The sequence below is a fragment of the Hypomesus transpacificus genome, chromosome 6, assembly GCF_021917145.1.
Source record: "Hypomesus transpacificus isolate Combined female chromosome 6, fHypTra1, whole genome shotgun sequence".
NCBI classification, from domain to species: Eukaryota; Metazoa; Chordata; class Actinopteri; order Osmeriformes; family Osmeridae; genus Hypomesus; species Hypomesus transpacificus.
Genome location: NC_061065.1, coordinates 13,830,858 through 13,842,878, shown reverse-complemented (window position 1 = coordinate 13,842,878; position 12,021 = coordinate 13,830,858). Strand labels below are relative to the sequence as shown.

Genomic DNA, 12,021 nt, shown 5'->3' with positions numbered 1-12,021 from the left:
TCGTGTTAGCGCGACTTGCGTTAGCGGCGTTGATGGAACACCCCCCAGGACTTCAATAAAGTCCAAGTAAATATAGACAGATTCAACATAATCAGTCAGTGGCCATAATAATGATAATAATCGCCACTCAGCATATTTACATTTACATTTAGCAGACGCTCTTAAGTACAGGGACATTCTCCCCAAAGCAAGTAGGGTGAAGTGCCTTGCCCAAGGACACAACTCATGTGCACTGGCCGGGAATCGAACAGCCAACCTTCAGTTTAATAGCCCATAGCCCAACTCATGTGCACTGGCCGGGAATCGAACAGCCAACCTTCAGATTACTAGCCCATAGCTCTAACCGCTCAGCCACCTGACTCCAGCATATGGTGATTATTTGGTGAGAGGTGTATGTTTCACAGGTTTATTTTGTTTGGAGAAACATGCAACACTGTGATAACAACTTATAGTTATTTTATATTCTTAAAAATAATAATATATGATTAGTTACGACACAATAGGCATTTAATGCAAATTAACAATCAACTTTGGATTTGGAGACTTTGGATTGGAATTGCAAAATTTTAAATGGAAGTTTTAAATCCAGTAGATTCTCTATTGCATGTGTCATTTTGTTTTTAAAACTGAAAATTACAACCTAGAAAATAAATGACTGAAGGTTTTTGTACACTCAACTTATATTGACGCCTCTGCAGCAACATAGGCCTAACACAAAAAACTATCTTTTCAGGCACTTATCACGTTTGTGGTTGTTTTGTTGTTTCTAGTTTGGCTTCCGGAAAACCGACGTTCTGAGGCACCGTGTTTCCGTCAAACACAGTTTGGATTCGTACCTGGTTAATTAAGAAATGTGTAGTTTGCCCCACAGTTGCCACTAGATGGCATGGTAAAGTCGACTTCAGTGGAGCAAGCGAATAAGCATGACTTGGCGGCTGCTGCACAGTTCCTAGTGAGTTAGTAGAAGTGGCCAACTCGACACAGTAAGCACATTCTGCTTATCCATACTGTAAGTAAAATGTTTTTCTTTCATATATTACTTTAAATCTTTAAACGATTTACAATTATAAGTACGTGTTTCAAATGTAATAAGAAGTTTATGAAGAGTATTGGTCTATTACACAGGATTATTTAAGATTTGCCACTGTCTCAGTGTGGTTGTACCCTATAACCGTTAGAGTTCAATTTAACGAGTGATGTTCATGAAATGGCATAATATCAGTAGCTCTGATATTATGCAACTCTGATGCTTTTGTGTGAGCATATTAGGTAGGTTCAAGTCCGCTGGTATAGTCCATAATGTGCGGTGACATGTAACATCAGTGCGTCCTTCCGTCTTTCCAGCAAAGTATTCTAACTGTCACTCTAGGTGAAATTTATTAGCCTATATTACAACCTTAATGGAAACTGTTGCACTTTACCAAAACCGTTCCTCTGCAGTGTGTTTGCAGCTAATATGACCTTCAAAGGGAGTTGGAGGTGCAATTATATTGTAACAAATGGTTCATGTACCCTATGTGTCAGCAATACTTACAATGCCAAGATCTCTTTGTGTACATGGACTGTTGCCACCTACTTGTCTAGTGTATAATAAACAACCACACCTATTACTTTCTCTAACAGTATGCACCCTGGAGAAGTCTGGTCTTGCTATGAGGAATATGGCGAGGCCCTTTCAGTAGATAACAATACATTTGCTCATTCCTGTAATGATTGAGATTACTAACGTTTTTTTGCGGATGGCTTATTTAACATGAGATGAATTGATTACAATGCATAGCCTCATTCTCTCTGGTGACAGCCTCCCAGCGACTGTAATGTAATCACTTTATGTAAGTATACACTATATACTATATACTATGGCATTACTTGAATTCCATAGTGAAAAACAACACAGGAAATCTGTGGAACCCTACACATTCGGCTACATAAACCTCAACTTGACGTGTCATCTTCGTGAAGTTGACATTTTGCTATGTCAGGATATTGTCTTTCCAATGTACGTGCATCTAAACTACCAATGACAGAGTCAATTTGAGGGACTTGACCTTTTTTGGCTAGCATGCACAGTGGCTATGGGATCTCAACTGGATATCATCCATATTATGTCCTATTTCTATCTGCTCCACAGATTCCTCACAGGTCAGTGTGTGTGTCCTGGCAGTTGTAAAACCAGGCAATCGGGCAGAGACAGTTGTCCCTCTCTGATGTTACCGTTGTGTGTGTGTGCATGTGTGTGAGAGAAAGAGAGAACGTACGTACACTACACGTGACTTGAATGGTGGATGTGTGCATGCAGGCACACACACACACACACACACACACACACACACACACACACACACACACACACACACACACACACACACACACACACACACACACACACCAAGGCTCAAGGTCACATGCCCATGAGTGTCAGAATGAGTAGAGGTAGCCCTCTGGTGCATATTATCGATCAAATGCCCTTTATGTTACTGTGAATATATCCTAAAATTGTTTGCCAGCCACACACAAATACAAACACCCGTGGCCTTGTTGTGCCAGGTGTATAATGTACTAAAATGACATCAGTCATTTAATCAAGGGTTCCAGCCCTGTGCCCCACACACAGGCATGTCACACCACCACACATCGGGCTCTCACACATAGTGGCACAACCCTGTTGAAGGCAGACGGCAAGAGGATGGTTTTTCTTACAGCACAACAATGAGATCATAGGTTGGGATTTGATTGAACCCCCCTTTCACATGCTCGCATGCATACACGCACAGACACACTCAGGCAGACATCCTGTTGAACTTCTCAAAGACAATGACTTTTGTTTATTGACAACAAAAGTCATACACAGATAAATACCCACATTGGCCGGGTTTCCCAGATTCGTTAAGAAGCTCTCAACGCTAAGATCTTCTTAAGAACGTTCTAAGAGCATTCTAGAGCGCCCTTAGAATGTTCTTAAGACGCTCTTAGCGTTAAGAGCTTCTTAACGAATCTGGGAAACCCGGCCATTGTCTCCACGTCACATCACTCACCGCCACATCACTCATCTATGTGTGAGTATGTGATTTGTGTGGCAATATCGTAAATGTCCTGTGGTTTGAATACATGGTTTGATCATTCGATTTGATTAGTCACATGGAGACAATCGCTGTAAAAGGTTCATGAGTGGGGATGAATCGTGGCTTTACAAGTCAAGGAAGTCCTAGACCACGGAGGTCATTAACAAACAAATTTCACAAGTGATGTCGATCGAATACGAATGTAGTAAATGAAGCTCGTTAAGCTCTCGTACGCCTCTCAATGAGTATCACTTCCACAATAGGTCTAGTGGTGAAACCTTTCCCTAAATTCTGCCAGGGGATTCATGTCAAGGAAGGAATTGGCTAAGGGACTATTGCCCTCTATGTTCCCTTTAGAAAGAACTAGATAGGTGTAGGTTAAGGAAAGCTGGTTCATTCGGTATACATTAATTCAGGGGTGTTAAATCCTGGTCCTCAGGGGCGGCTGTCCTGTATGTTTTAGATGTTTCCCTGCTCTAACACACCTGCTTCAAATGAATAGATCATGATCAAGCTCAGCAGAAGCCTGATAACGATCATTCCTTTGAATCAGGTGTGCTGGCTCAAGGAAACATCTAAAACATACATGACAGCGGCCCCCGAGGACCAGGATTTGACACCCCCTCACTAATTATACTCCCCCTTGAAGGAGAGGGCAACTTCTTTCACCTAAACTGTCCGCTCTGGTCTTTGAATGCTGATATGGAATTGTTTTCTCCTTCAGAATGACCAGATCTCCACAATCCAGCAAAGAGACTTCAAAGTTAGTCATCTGACAGAACTATATACAGTATCTAAGTAGTGGTTACTTCATTTCCTTGTGCTGCATTGCCAGATATGGTACATGTATATTCTGGTGTCCACATTTTAACTGTATTTGATGGTATGTATGGCTGTGTATGTTTACACTATTTTCAGGTACTGCTGGTGTTGTCTGTGTGTTTGTGACTGTGTACACTTGCTATGCCTGCTCTTACGGATATGTCACATAACAGCCCTCTGTCTAGCATACTGAATGTCCACTCGGAATCTCTTGGTGATCTGGGGATGATGTCATGTCATTGTGAATGATGACATCTGATGAAATGATGAATCTTTTATCCCAGGACGCTACCACAGCCCCGGGACTCCTAGGTTGATTCTCCTCCCCCATTCGGAGGGCATGGCATCTGGGGGAGGTGTGGAGGACGCTCCTGCAGAGGACTGGGGCCTCCCCCTGGACATTGACAATGTCCACATGCTACTGCAAGGTTGGTTGTTCCGAGCCCGTCTCCAGGTGCGGAGCAGAGGACAGTCCTTGAGGCCTACCTCGCAGGTTCTTGATTTTTTCGTGTTTTCTCTTTCTTTCCGCCACATTTGCACTAGTTTGTCGCCTTTAAAAGAGCTTCTGGGAAGGTAGGAAGGGAGTGGAAGACAGAGAGAGAAGAGAGAGGGGGGTGGGGGCCATAAGGTTTTAGCGATCCACTACCAGTTTTGCGTGCCACTGGGCAGAGTAAAGTTAGGCCCATGAAGCTGTCGCATATCATGCTTCCAAACAGGACAAGACAGGAAAATTGCCTTTGAGGATAGGCTGTGACCAACTAACCTTGAACTTGAGTTTGACCCAAATGCCTTTTAGCAGACGATATAACCTCATAAAAAACATACTGTCGGGTATACGCTCCCATTATTACATTTTGTGACCCCCCCGCCCAAAGAGAATCGAAACCCTAGTTGTTTTATTATTATTATCATTAGTATGAAATATAAAACGATACGTTTATAAAAAACGAAACATGCATTGGAAAACAGAGCACTTCATAGTACAATATGGGAAATGTTTGGTTCCCAGTCTTGTACTATGTAGTCTTGCTCAGTAGTCGGATGAGAGCAGCAGATCATTTTCTCTCACCATCCATCACTGCCCTCACGCTCTATCTGTTCTAATAATAACAGGAGTTCAAATGTCAATCAGTTGCGAAAATAACATCCTTTATTTATAGAGGCCTCAACACGCTGGGAGCGATTGTATCTTATCTCTACGGCGGCTCTCTTTCAGCCCTATTGGAAGAGATATGGCTCTTCATTTCATTTCATTTTCATTTAGTCATTTAGCAGACTCTTATCCAGAGCGACTTACAGTAAGTACAGGGACATTCCCCCTGAGGCAAGTAGGGTGAAGTGCCTTGCCCAAGGACACAATGTCATTTGGCATGACCGGGAATCGAACCAGTGACCTTCTGATTACTAGCCCCATTCCCTAACCGCTCAGCCATCTGACTCCCTACTCTTCTGTGTCTTGAGACTTCACTACCACCCTAAAGCTTACCCAGGAGAAGAATGGGGTTCAGATACTGGGCCAAGAGTTCAAATGATGGTCGTCCATTTTACCCCGCACGATATCTCCGAACTCAAATTATTTTACAGCCTGGTATTACACTGGCACTATTATCTTTTGTTCCAGACACTTTGTAAAGGTTCCCCTCATTTGTGTGACGGAGGACTTCCTCCAGTGTATTAACACTGAACTAGCACTCTAATGACGGAGCGTTTGGCATGGCTTCACACTACTGGAAAACATTACCACGACTCTCAGACCCTGGGAGACTGGACAGTCACCAGGCAGGCGTCCCCCTCCCCTCCCCTCCCCGCCCCCTCCCCAACCCCTCCCCAACGTTGGAGCCAAGGGTTTTGGAACATCACTGCAAAAATAGAAAAAGAAGCCGTCCCACGAGCTGTGTTTAAGCAAAAGTAGCAAGAACACCACTTTGTCTGCCTCCGTTTAACTTACTACCTTTGAAAACAAATCTCAGAGCGTCTGTTGAACTCATCCGAGTGTTTTGGAGAGGGGCCAAGGAGCAAACATGTTCTCGCTTGGTGGGTCCATGGTTGCCAGGCGGAAGGTGTTTGCTATGGCGACGGCGTGGTCCGTGTTAAGGGTGAATATTAGTCTTGAGTCACGGTCAGAGGTGACGTCTCGTTTATTTGTGTGTTCCGCATGATGCAATGCCTCCGTCTGCAAGGCTAAAAGGAACTGCTGGAGGCTCATGGGAACCTTGGGCCAACATTGCCAATAAGTAAAGAATTAGTTTAACATGTTATTGAGAACAGTTAAATACTTAATTGGCACTAAGGCACAACTTCTTCCAGTTTGACAACCACCTTTTGGCTTTGCCAGTTTCAGCTTGCTGCATGGTGAAGTGGGTGGAAAGTCCTGTGAGACTACCTGCCTCAACCGGCTTTATACAAACACAACACCTTATTCAGGACCAACTGAGTAATAGCGTTGGCTTATCTGACTAACCATAAACCACAAGAGGTTCCTATTGTATATGTTCTGCCTCAGAAGTCGGGCCCTGTCTGAAACGAGAAGGCATGTCTTTCCAGTTTAGCAGTGTGTGTTTTTTTTCAGTCAGTGATAACTAATGCATCTTAGCTCTTAAGATTTCCCTGTAGTGAAACAATGGGTCAGATTCTAGTCAGTGTCCTTGTTCGTTTGAGGGCAATGTCTGAGCTTAATGGCATACATGTGTGTATCATGGAGCCTGTCCTGTCCTGTCTGCATGTGTCTATCTATCTGTGCGTGTCTGTGTGTGTGTGTAGTATTCATTACTGGCTTGTTACTGTACGATGAGCCCAGCCAGTCTAGTGATATGCTTCCCAGTTCATTGCGCCCCATAACCCCCCTTCAACTGAGTGAGTTCGTAACTGTCCTGGAACCTTTCCCATGATGTACTATAGATTTCCTGGCCTCATCCCAGCCTCTGAGGTTTCCCTTCTTAGCTCAGTAAGAAACTCAGTCACTCTGGAAGTCTGGAAAACCTCAGCGCTCTGAATCACTAAGCTTTACCTGATAAGAGAAAATGGACTGAACTTGAAAGTTCTCAGGTGGATATGTGGCTCGACACACGAGGATAGGATAGCAGTGTCACTGCTAGGATAGCAGTGTAGGATAGCAGCTCAAGTGAGACACTGTGTTCATGGAGGGTCAAGTAGCTCAAGTGGAACCTTTAATCCCTCAGTGCTCTGACATCAGTAAGTATGACCAGACTGGAACTGTCCAATTGGAACTATCTTGTTAATAGTGTTAAAAGCAAATATGAAGACTACAGACAGTTGATCAGGGTATGTTTGCCTCTAAATCTTTATGGCACGTCTGAGAATGAATTAAATAGACATTCTGCATAATTAAAAAAGGTCACATTTCCTAAAGCTTTGGTTTGGTTTGCTTTGGTTGGTCTATCATTGAAGTTCATTTCAAGGACTGTTTCTAACCTATCCACACTTTTTCTTATGCATCTGTGATTTAATTACACGTATCCATTGTCAGTAAGTCAGCAAATATACTTCCCAATAACTGAATGATGCCCAACCATGTCTCTGTCTAAAGAAAGAGAACCTGTTCTACAGTTCTACGCATGTTCTAAAGCTCCTTTGTGCTTCCTGTTGTTTTCTTCCCAGTGGAACAGGAACAGATTCAGAAGAGAACGTTCACCAACTGGATCAATGCTCAACTCTCCAAGGTACCGTTTCTCAGATGGAAAGTCAGATCTGACACAGATCATTTGAGTGAGTTGGAACATACTGTACTGTCCTCCGCCTCTTCAGTGTTCGGGCCACACCGTTGCAGTAACGGTTGACTTATTCCAAACCAACTGAACCCAGCACCCCATTTGCGAGAAGAAACGACTCCAAAAAATAGCAATGTTTAGCCCACATCTGCTCTGTGACTTAACACCCCTATCGACAGTCTCATCTCAGATCAGTTTGACCTCAGACGGTCGAGTGCTGACTCACAGCCCAGACCGTGAGGGGAAGTGACACGGGACCATGGGGCTCACAGCAGCCCCTCTGCCCCCCCTGGCAGCAGGCCTGTGGCTGCTTCTGAACGGAAAGAGGGCCAGAGTATATATAGAGCGCATGGGGCGGAGGGGAGCACGGGATGGGCTGTAACCTGAGCCTGCCTGCCCTCCCAGCCCCGCAGCTCCACGTGGCTGCGTTCTGGATCATCGCACCGGCGATAATAATCCATGATCTGTTCACCCCCCCGGTCAGCTTTCTGACGAGGCCCCTAGCATTGATGACTTCCTCGTTAGAGTAGCTGTGCGGTCATCCATCACTAGTCACCCTCGGAATGTGCTTCATTCACACGCCACTGGATGTTTGTGCGTTGAATAAACGCATATCTGGAAATGAATACATTTGATATCAGTTCACTTATTCATCGTATGTGTTTGAGAAGTTATAAAGAATATTACGAGAGGTGTGAAAACCGGTCGATAACAGCTGTTGAAATACAGAGTGGCCCATGATGTAAACCCCATTTGCGGTGTCCATGTAGGCTTAAGAAAGGCTTTCAAACGGCTCCCGACAACCTTTCGTAAGAGACGCGTGTGAGCCGGGCTCGGCCGTGGTGACTGACTGGCTTGTGTTGTTTCAGAGGAGCCCCCCCTCTGCCGTGTCCGACCTGTTCTCTGACCTGAGGGACGGCGCTCGCCTCCTGGACCTGCTGGAGGTGATGAGCGGCCAGCCCATGGTGAGTGACGTGGCCACCGGCCAGCAGTGGTCCCGACAAGCGTCGCTGAAGTTGAAATACTTTTGTGCGCCGAGTCGTTGCCAGCGTATCGATGCTTTGTTTCCTTGGCAGAAGAGAGAGCGGGGCCATGGAGTCTTCCAGCAGAGGGGTGACATCGAGTCGGCCCTGAACTTCCTCAAAAGGAAATCGGTGAGCGCTTCCGTTGGGAGGGAAAAATGCTTCACGTAGGATGAAAACACACCCACGAGCTCAATCCTACACACCTCCTTCGCTAAGAAAGCGAAACTCATCCCTGTCTTGTCCATCTTGTCCGATCACGGAGGGCTGATGATGGCGTGTGTCTGTTTCCGACAGGTCAAACTGGTGAACATAAACATCCCTGACATCATCGACGGACGGCCCTCCATCGTCCTCGGCCTCATATGGACCATCATCCTTCACTGTCACGTGGGTATCTGCATGGAGCTCTCTCCCCAGGCCACCTGTTTAGACGTTCAGCATGATGTACTGCTCAGAGGGTGTGGTACCAGAGAAGGTCCAGGTCTAGACTTGTGAAGCGCTTTCACATTTTTGCCTCGTGCCAAATGAGATGCCGAAGGCTGCAATTCCGTACGTTTTTTTTGTGAAGCTTGCATTTGTGCCTGGAAGATAAACTATATGGCATACAACAACAGAAAGTTACTTGAAACAATACTTGCAATGATGGTGACCAAGATAAAATGGACAGAAATGTGCTTTGCTCGATTCAGTCGATAGTGCAAGATAGAGTGAAGAGTAAAATGAAGTCGTAAAGACCCATAAAGTGAGTGCACATGAGCACGTGACCGTCTATCACATTGATGTGTGCGTTAGAGTTGCGGTAGAAGTCACAACACGTAGTTGATGAGTCAGAGAAAACGAAGCCAGAAATGTTGCTACTTTGGTAGGAACATGGATGACCTTAGAAAGAAAGCTGGATAAGCTGATAGGACACAGAGTCCATGGGCTAGCTAGGACAGTACCTGCCAAGAAACATTTCTATGTCTAACCACGCCTGCAGCCTCAATACCCTCAAAGCACATGGGTCAAACCATTTTTCATACAGTGACATTCAAATGGCCCATGGGAAATTTTGTTTTTGTATTTCCTTTCTTTGCAAGATCAACAATGGTTTGAAAGACTTTGAAGGTCTGTTATTGTTGTAATCCTTGTCAACAAAAATAGGTCATTCTGGAAGGGGATGACCTGAGTACTAGTGAACTGGAAGACTGAGCTAGCCCAATGGTGCATGTTTTTACCAATGGAACAATGACCTATAGCATTTTTATAAACAATCATTATTGGCAGATGATAATAAGGTTTACTAGATAAATGTCACATAAACATACTTGGAGGCGATGTTGCTGATTTATGGATCGATGTACCGCTAATACATTCAATTGGAATGGAGCCTTATCCCAAAAGATGAGATTAAAAGATTAAAAGAATAAGCAACTTCAAGTAAAAGGATGTTGTCCTCATTCTTTTATTTGGGTCCTGATCATTCCCCTCTACCTGACTCGTGTGACTCAGCGATGACCTTTGTTTTGGTCTCAGATTGAGGAGCTTGCAAGCACCCTGTCCTTCAGTTCTCGCCACTCTTCCCTTGACTCATTGGCCAGCCTGGACTCGCGCTCCAACAGCCCCGCCCTCGGCAGCCCCACCCCCAGCAGCCCCACTCCTCGGGGGCGGGTATCGCCCCTCCATGCCCGCTTCCGTGTCTCGGCCAAGAAGGCCCTGTTGATGTGGGTCAGGGACCAGTGTCAACGGTGGGTTCCTCGTGCCGACGGTTAGCTTTCACAGAGCACTATACACAGCTTCGTTTGAGGACATATTTTTTTTTTTTATTGCTTTCTTTCCTGCTTTCCATCTCTCCCTCTCTCTCTTTTTCTTCCTTTCCCTCCATCCCCCATTTTCTCTCATCCTTTCTTCCTCCCTTCCCTTCTTCCTTCCTTTCATCCCCTCCTCAGGGCTAACTGCCCCCTCAGCGTGAAGGACTTCAAGTCCAGCTGGCGTAGCGGCGTGGCCTTCCTGGCCATCCTGTGCTCCATACGCCCCGAGCTGGTGGACCTGGAGCTGGTGGACCTGGCCCGGGCCCAGACCAGAAGCAACCTGCAGAACCTGGAGGAGGCCTTCCGCCTGGCTGAGCAGCAGCTCCGCATCCCCCGCCTGCTGGAGCCTGAGGGTGGGGGCAGAGGCCAGGGGCCGTGTTTAACAACTGAACCCCCCTGTCTGGGTTCTACTTTAGGCGCTTCAGTTGTGGTGTTGAGGGTTTTTTTAGGCCTCATTGAGATATAAGGCGATGCTGGGCTGGGCACCTGCTTGTTCCGTGTTTTTTGTAAAGTAAAAACATGATTTAAGGGAGTTATGTTAGTGGAGATGTAAGGCTGAGGTAGCTTATTATGAAAATATGGCTCGTCATGAAAGGAAGGACAAGAGGAAAGGCCTATGTAAAGGTGTGCACTCGCCCTTCTCCATCCCAACAGATGTGGATGTGGAAAACCCCGACGACAAGTCCATCATGACCTACGTGGCCCAGTTCCTCCAATACTCCAACGACTGCCCCGTGCCCGATGACGATCTGCAGGTCAGCCCCCCACCCACCACCAACAACTTATCCCCTCCTCTGTTCCTCCTCTTCCACCTCCTCCACTTTTCACTCACCCCCCTCCCTCCTTTTCTTCCTTCCATGCTTCCTTCTCCTCAACCTCCTCCTCCCGTTGGGGCCCGGGGGTTCAGCTGTTCACCGTGGCCCTGCCCAGCTGTCTCTCTCCCGTCAACCTGCCCTCTCACTTCACCCCGGCCATAGCTGTCTCTCCTCTCTACCAGGTACACTCTGCCTGCCTGCTTGCCTGCATGGCCTTCCCCAGAGTCTCACGTAGGCCTGACGCAAAATTTCTTCCCCATTGGCATGCTACATTTAACACCAGCACAGCACAACACACAACACAACACACAAACACACACAACACACTGTGGAGAACATTGCGTCCCAGGCTATTTCTGTAGCTCATCTGGAACTGTCATGTGGTCCAGGAGGAGGTAAGGTAAAAAGGATCCTAATGTGCTTCCTTCCTGCGTCCTTCTATCCTGCCCCTACATATCAATGATTGACTCTCTTAATAGTTAGCAGAAGGGCTGTTTTTCTAATGTCTGGCTATAACATGACCCCAGGCCTCACCCAATCAAAGGGCCCGAGAAGTGACCAGCTGGCTCCAGCGAGCCTATCAGGAGCTGCTTGAGTTGTGGGCAGCCACCGAGAAGGAGAGCTACGCAGACAGGCATCAGGTAAGGACTACATCAACCACAGCCTCGTGTGTGAAACGCCTTACTAATCTCTTCGTCATTCAGGCTGCTTTCATTCAGGCAGGTTTCTTTGTATTCATCTATTTCATTTAGCGTTTTACCCAATGTGACATTGGGTAA

At 46.1% G+C, this 12,021-nt stretch overlaps 1 protein-coding gene across 8 annotated transcripts in view; it reads left to right on the top strand.

The window, feature by feature from the left end:
• The first annotated feature begins 945 nt into the window (after window positions 1-945).
• LOC124468414 (nesprin-2-like) overlaps window positions 946-12,021 on the top strand; it is an 85,837-nt gene continuing 74,761 nt past the window's right edge. For 7 of the 8 annotated variants that reach the window (XM_047021113.1, XM_047021116.1, XM_047021112.1 and 4 more), the window contains exons 1-11: window positions 946-1,009; window positions 4,169-4,312; window positions 7,503-7,564; window positions 8,482-8,577; window positions 8,689-8,766; window positions 8,932-9,024; window positions 10,153-10,364; window positions 10,566-10,780; window positions 11,082-11,182; window positions 11,335-11,424; window positions 11,770-11,883. In XM_047021113.1, the coding sequence (XP_046877069.1) occupies window positions 4,225-4,312; window positions 7,503-7,564; window positions 8,482-8,577; window positions 8,689-8,766; window positions 8,932-9,024; window positions 10,153-10,364; window positions 10,566-10,780; window positions 11,082-11,182; window positions 11,335-11,424; window positions 11,770-11,883 (1,149 nt within the window). In that variant the 5' untranslated portion in view covers window positions 946-1,009; window positions 4,169-4,224. The remainder of the gene's footprint in view (window positions 1,010-4,168; window positions 4,313-7,502; window positions 7,565-8,481; window positions 8,578-8,688; window positions 8,767-8,931; window positions 9,025-10,152; window positions 10,365-10,565; window positions 10,781-11,081; window positions 11,183-11,334; window positions 11,425-11,769; window positions 11,884-12,021) is intronic. The other variant, XM_047021115.1, reaches the window with a different exon arrangement.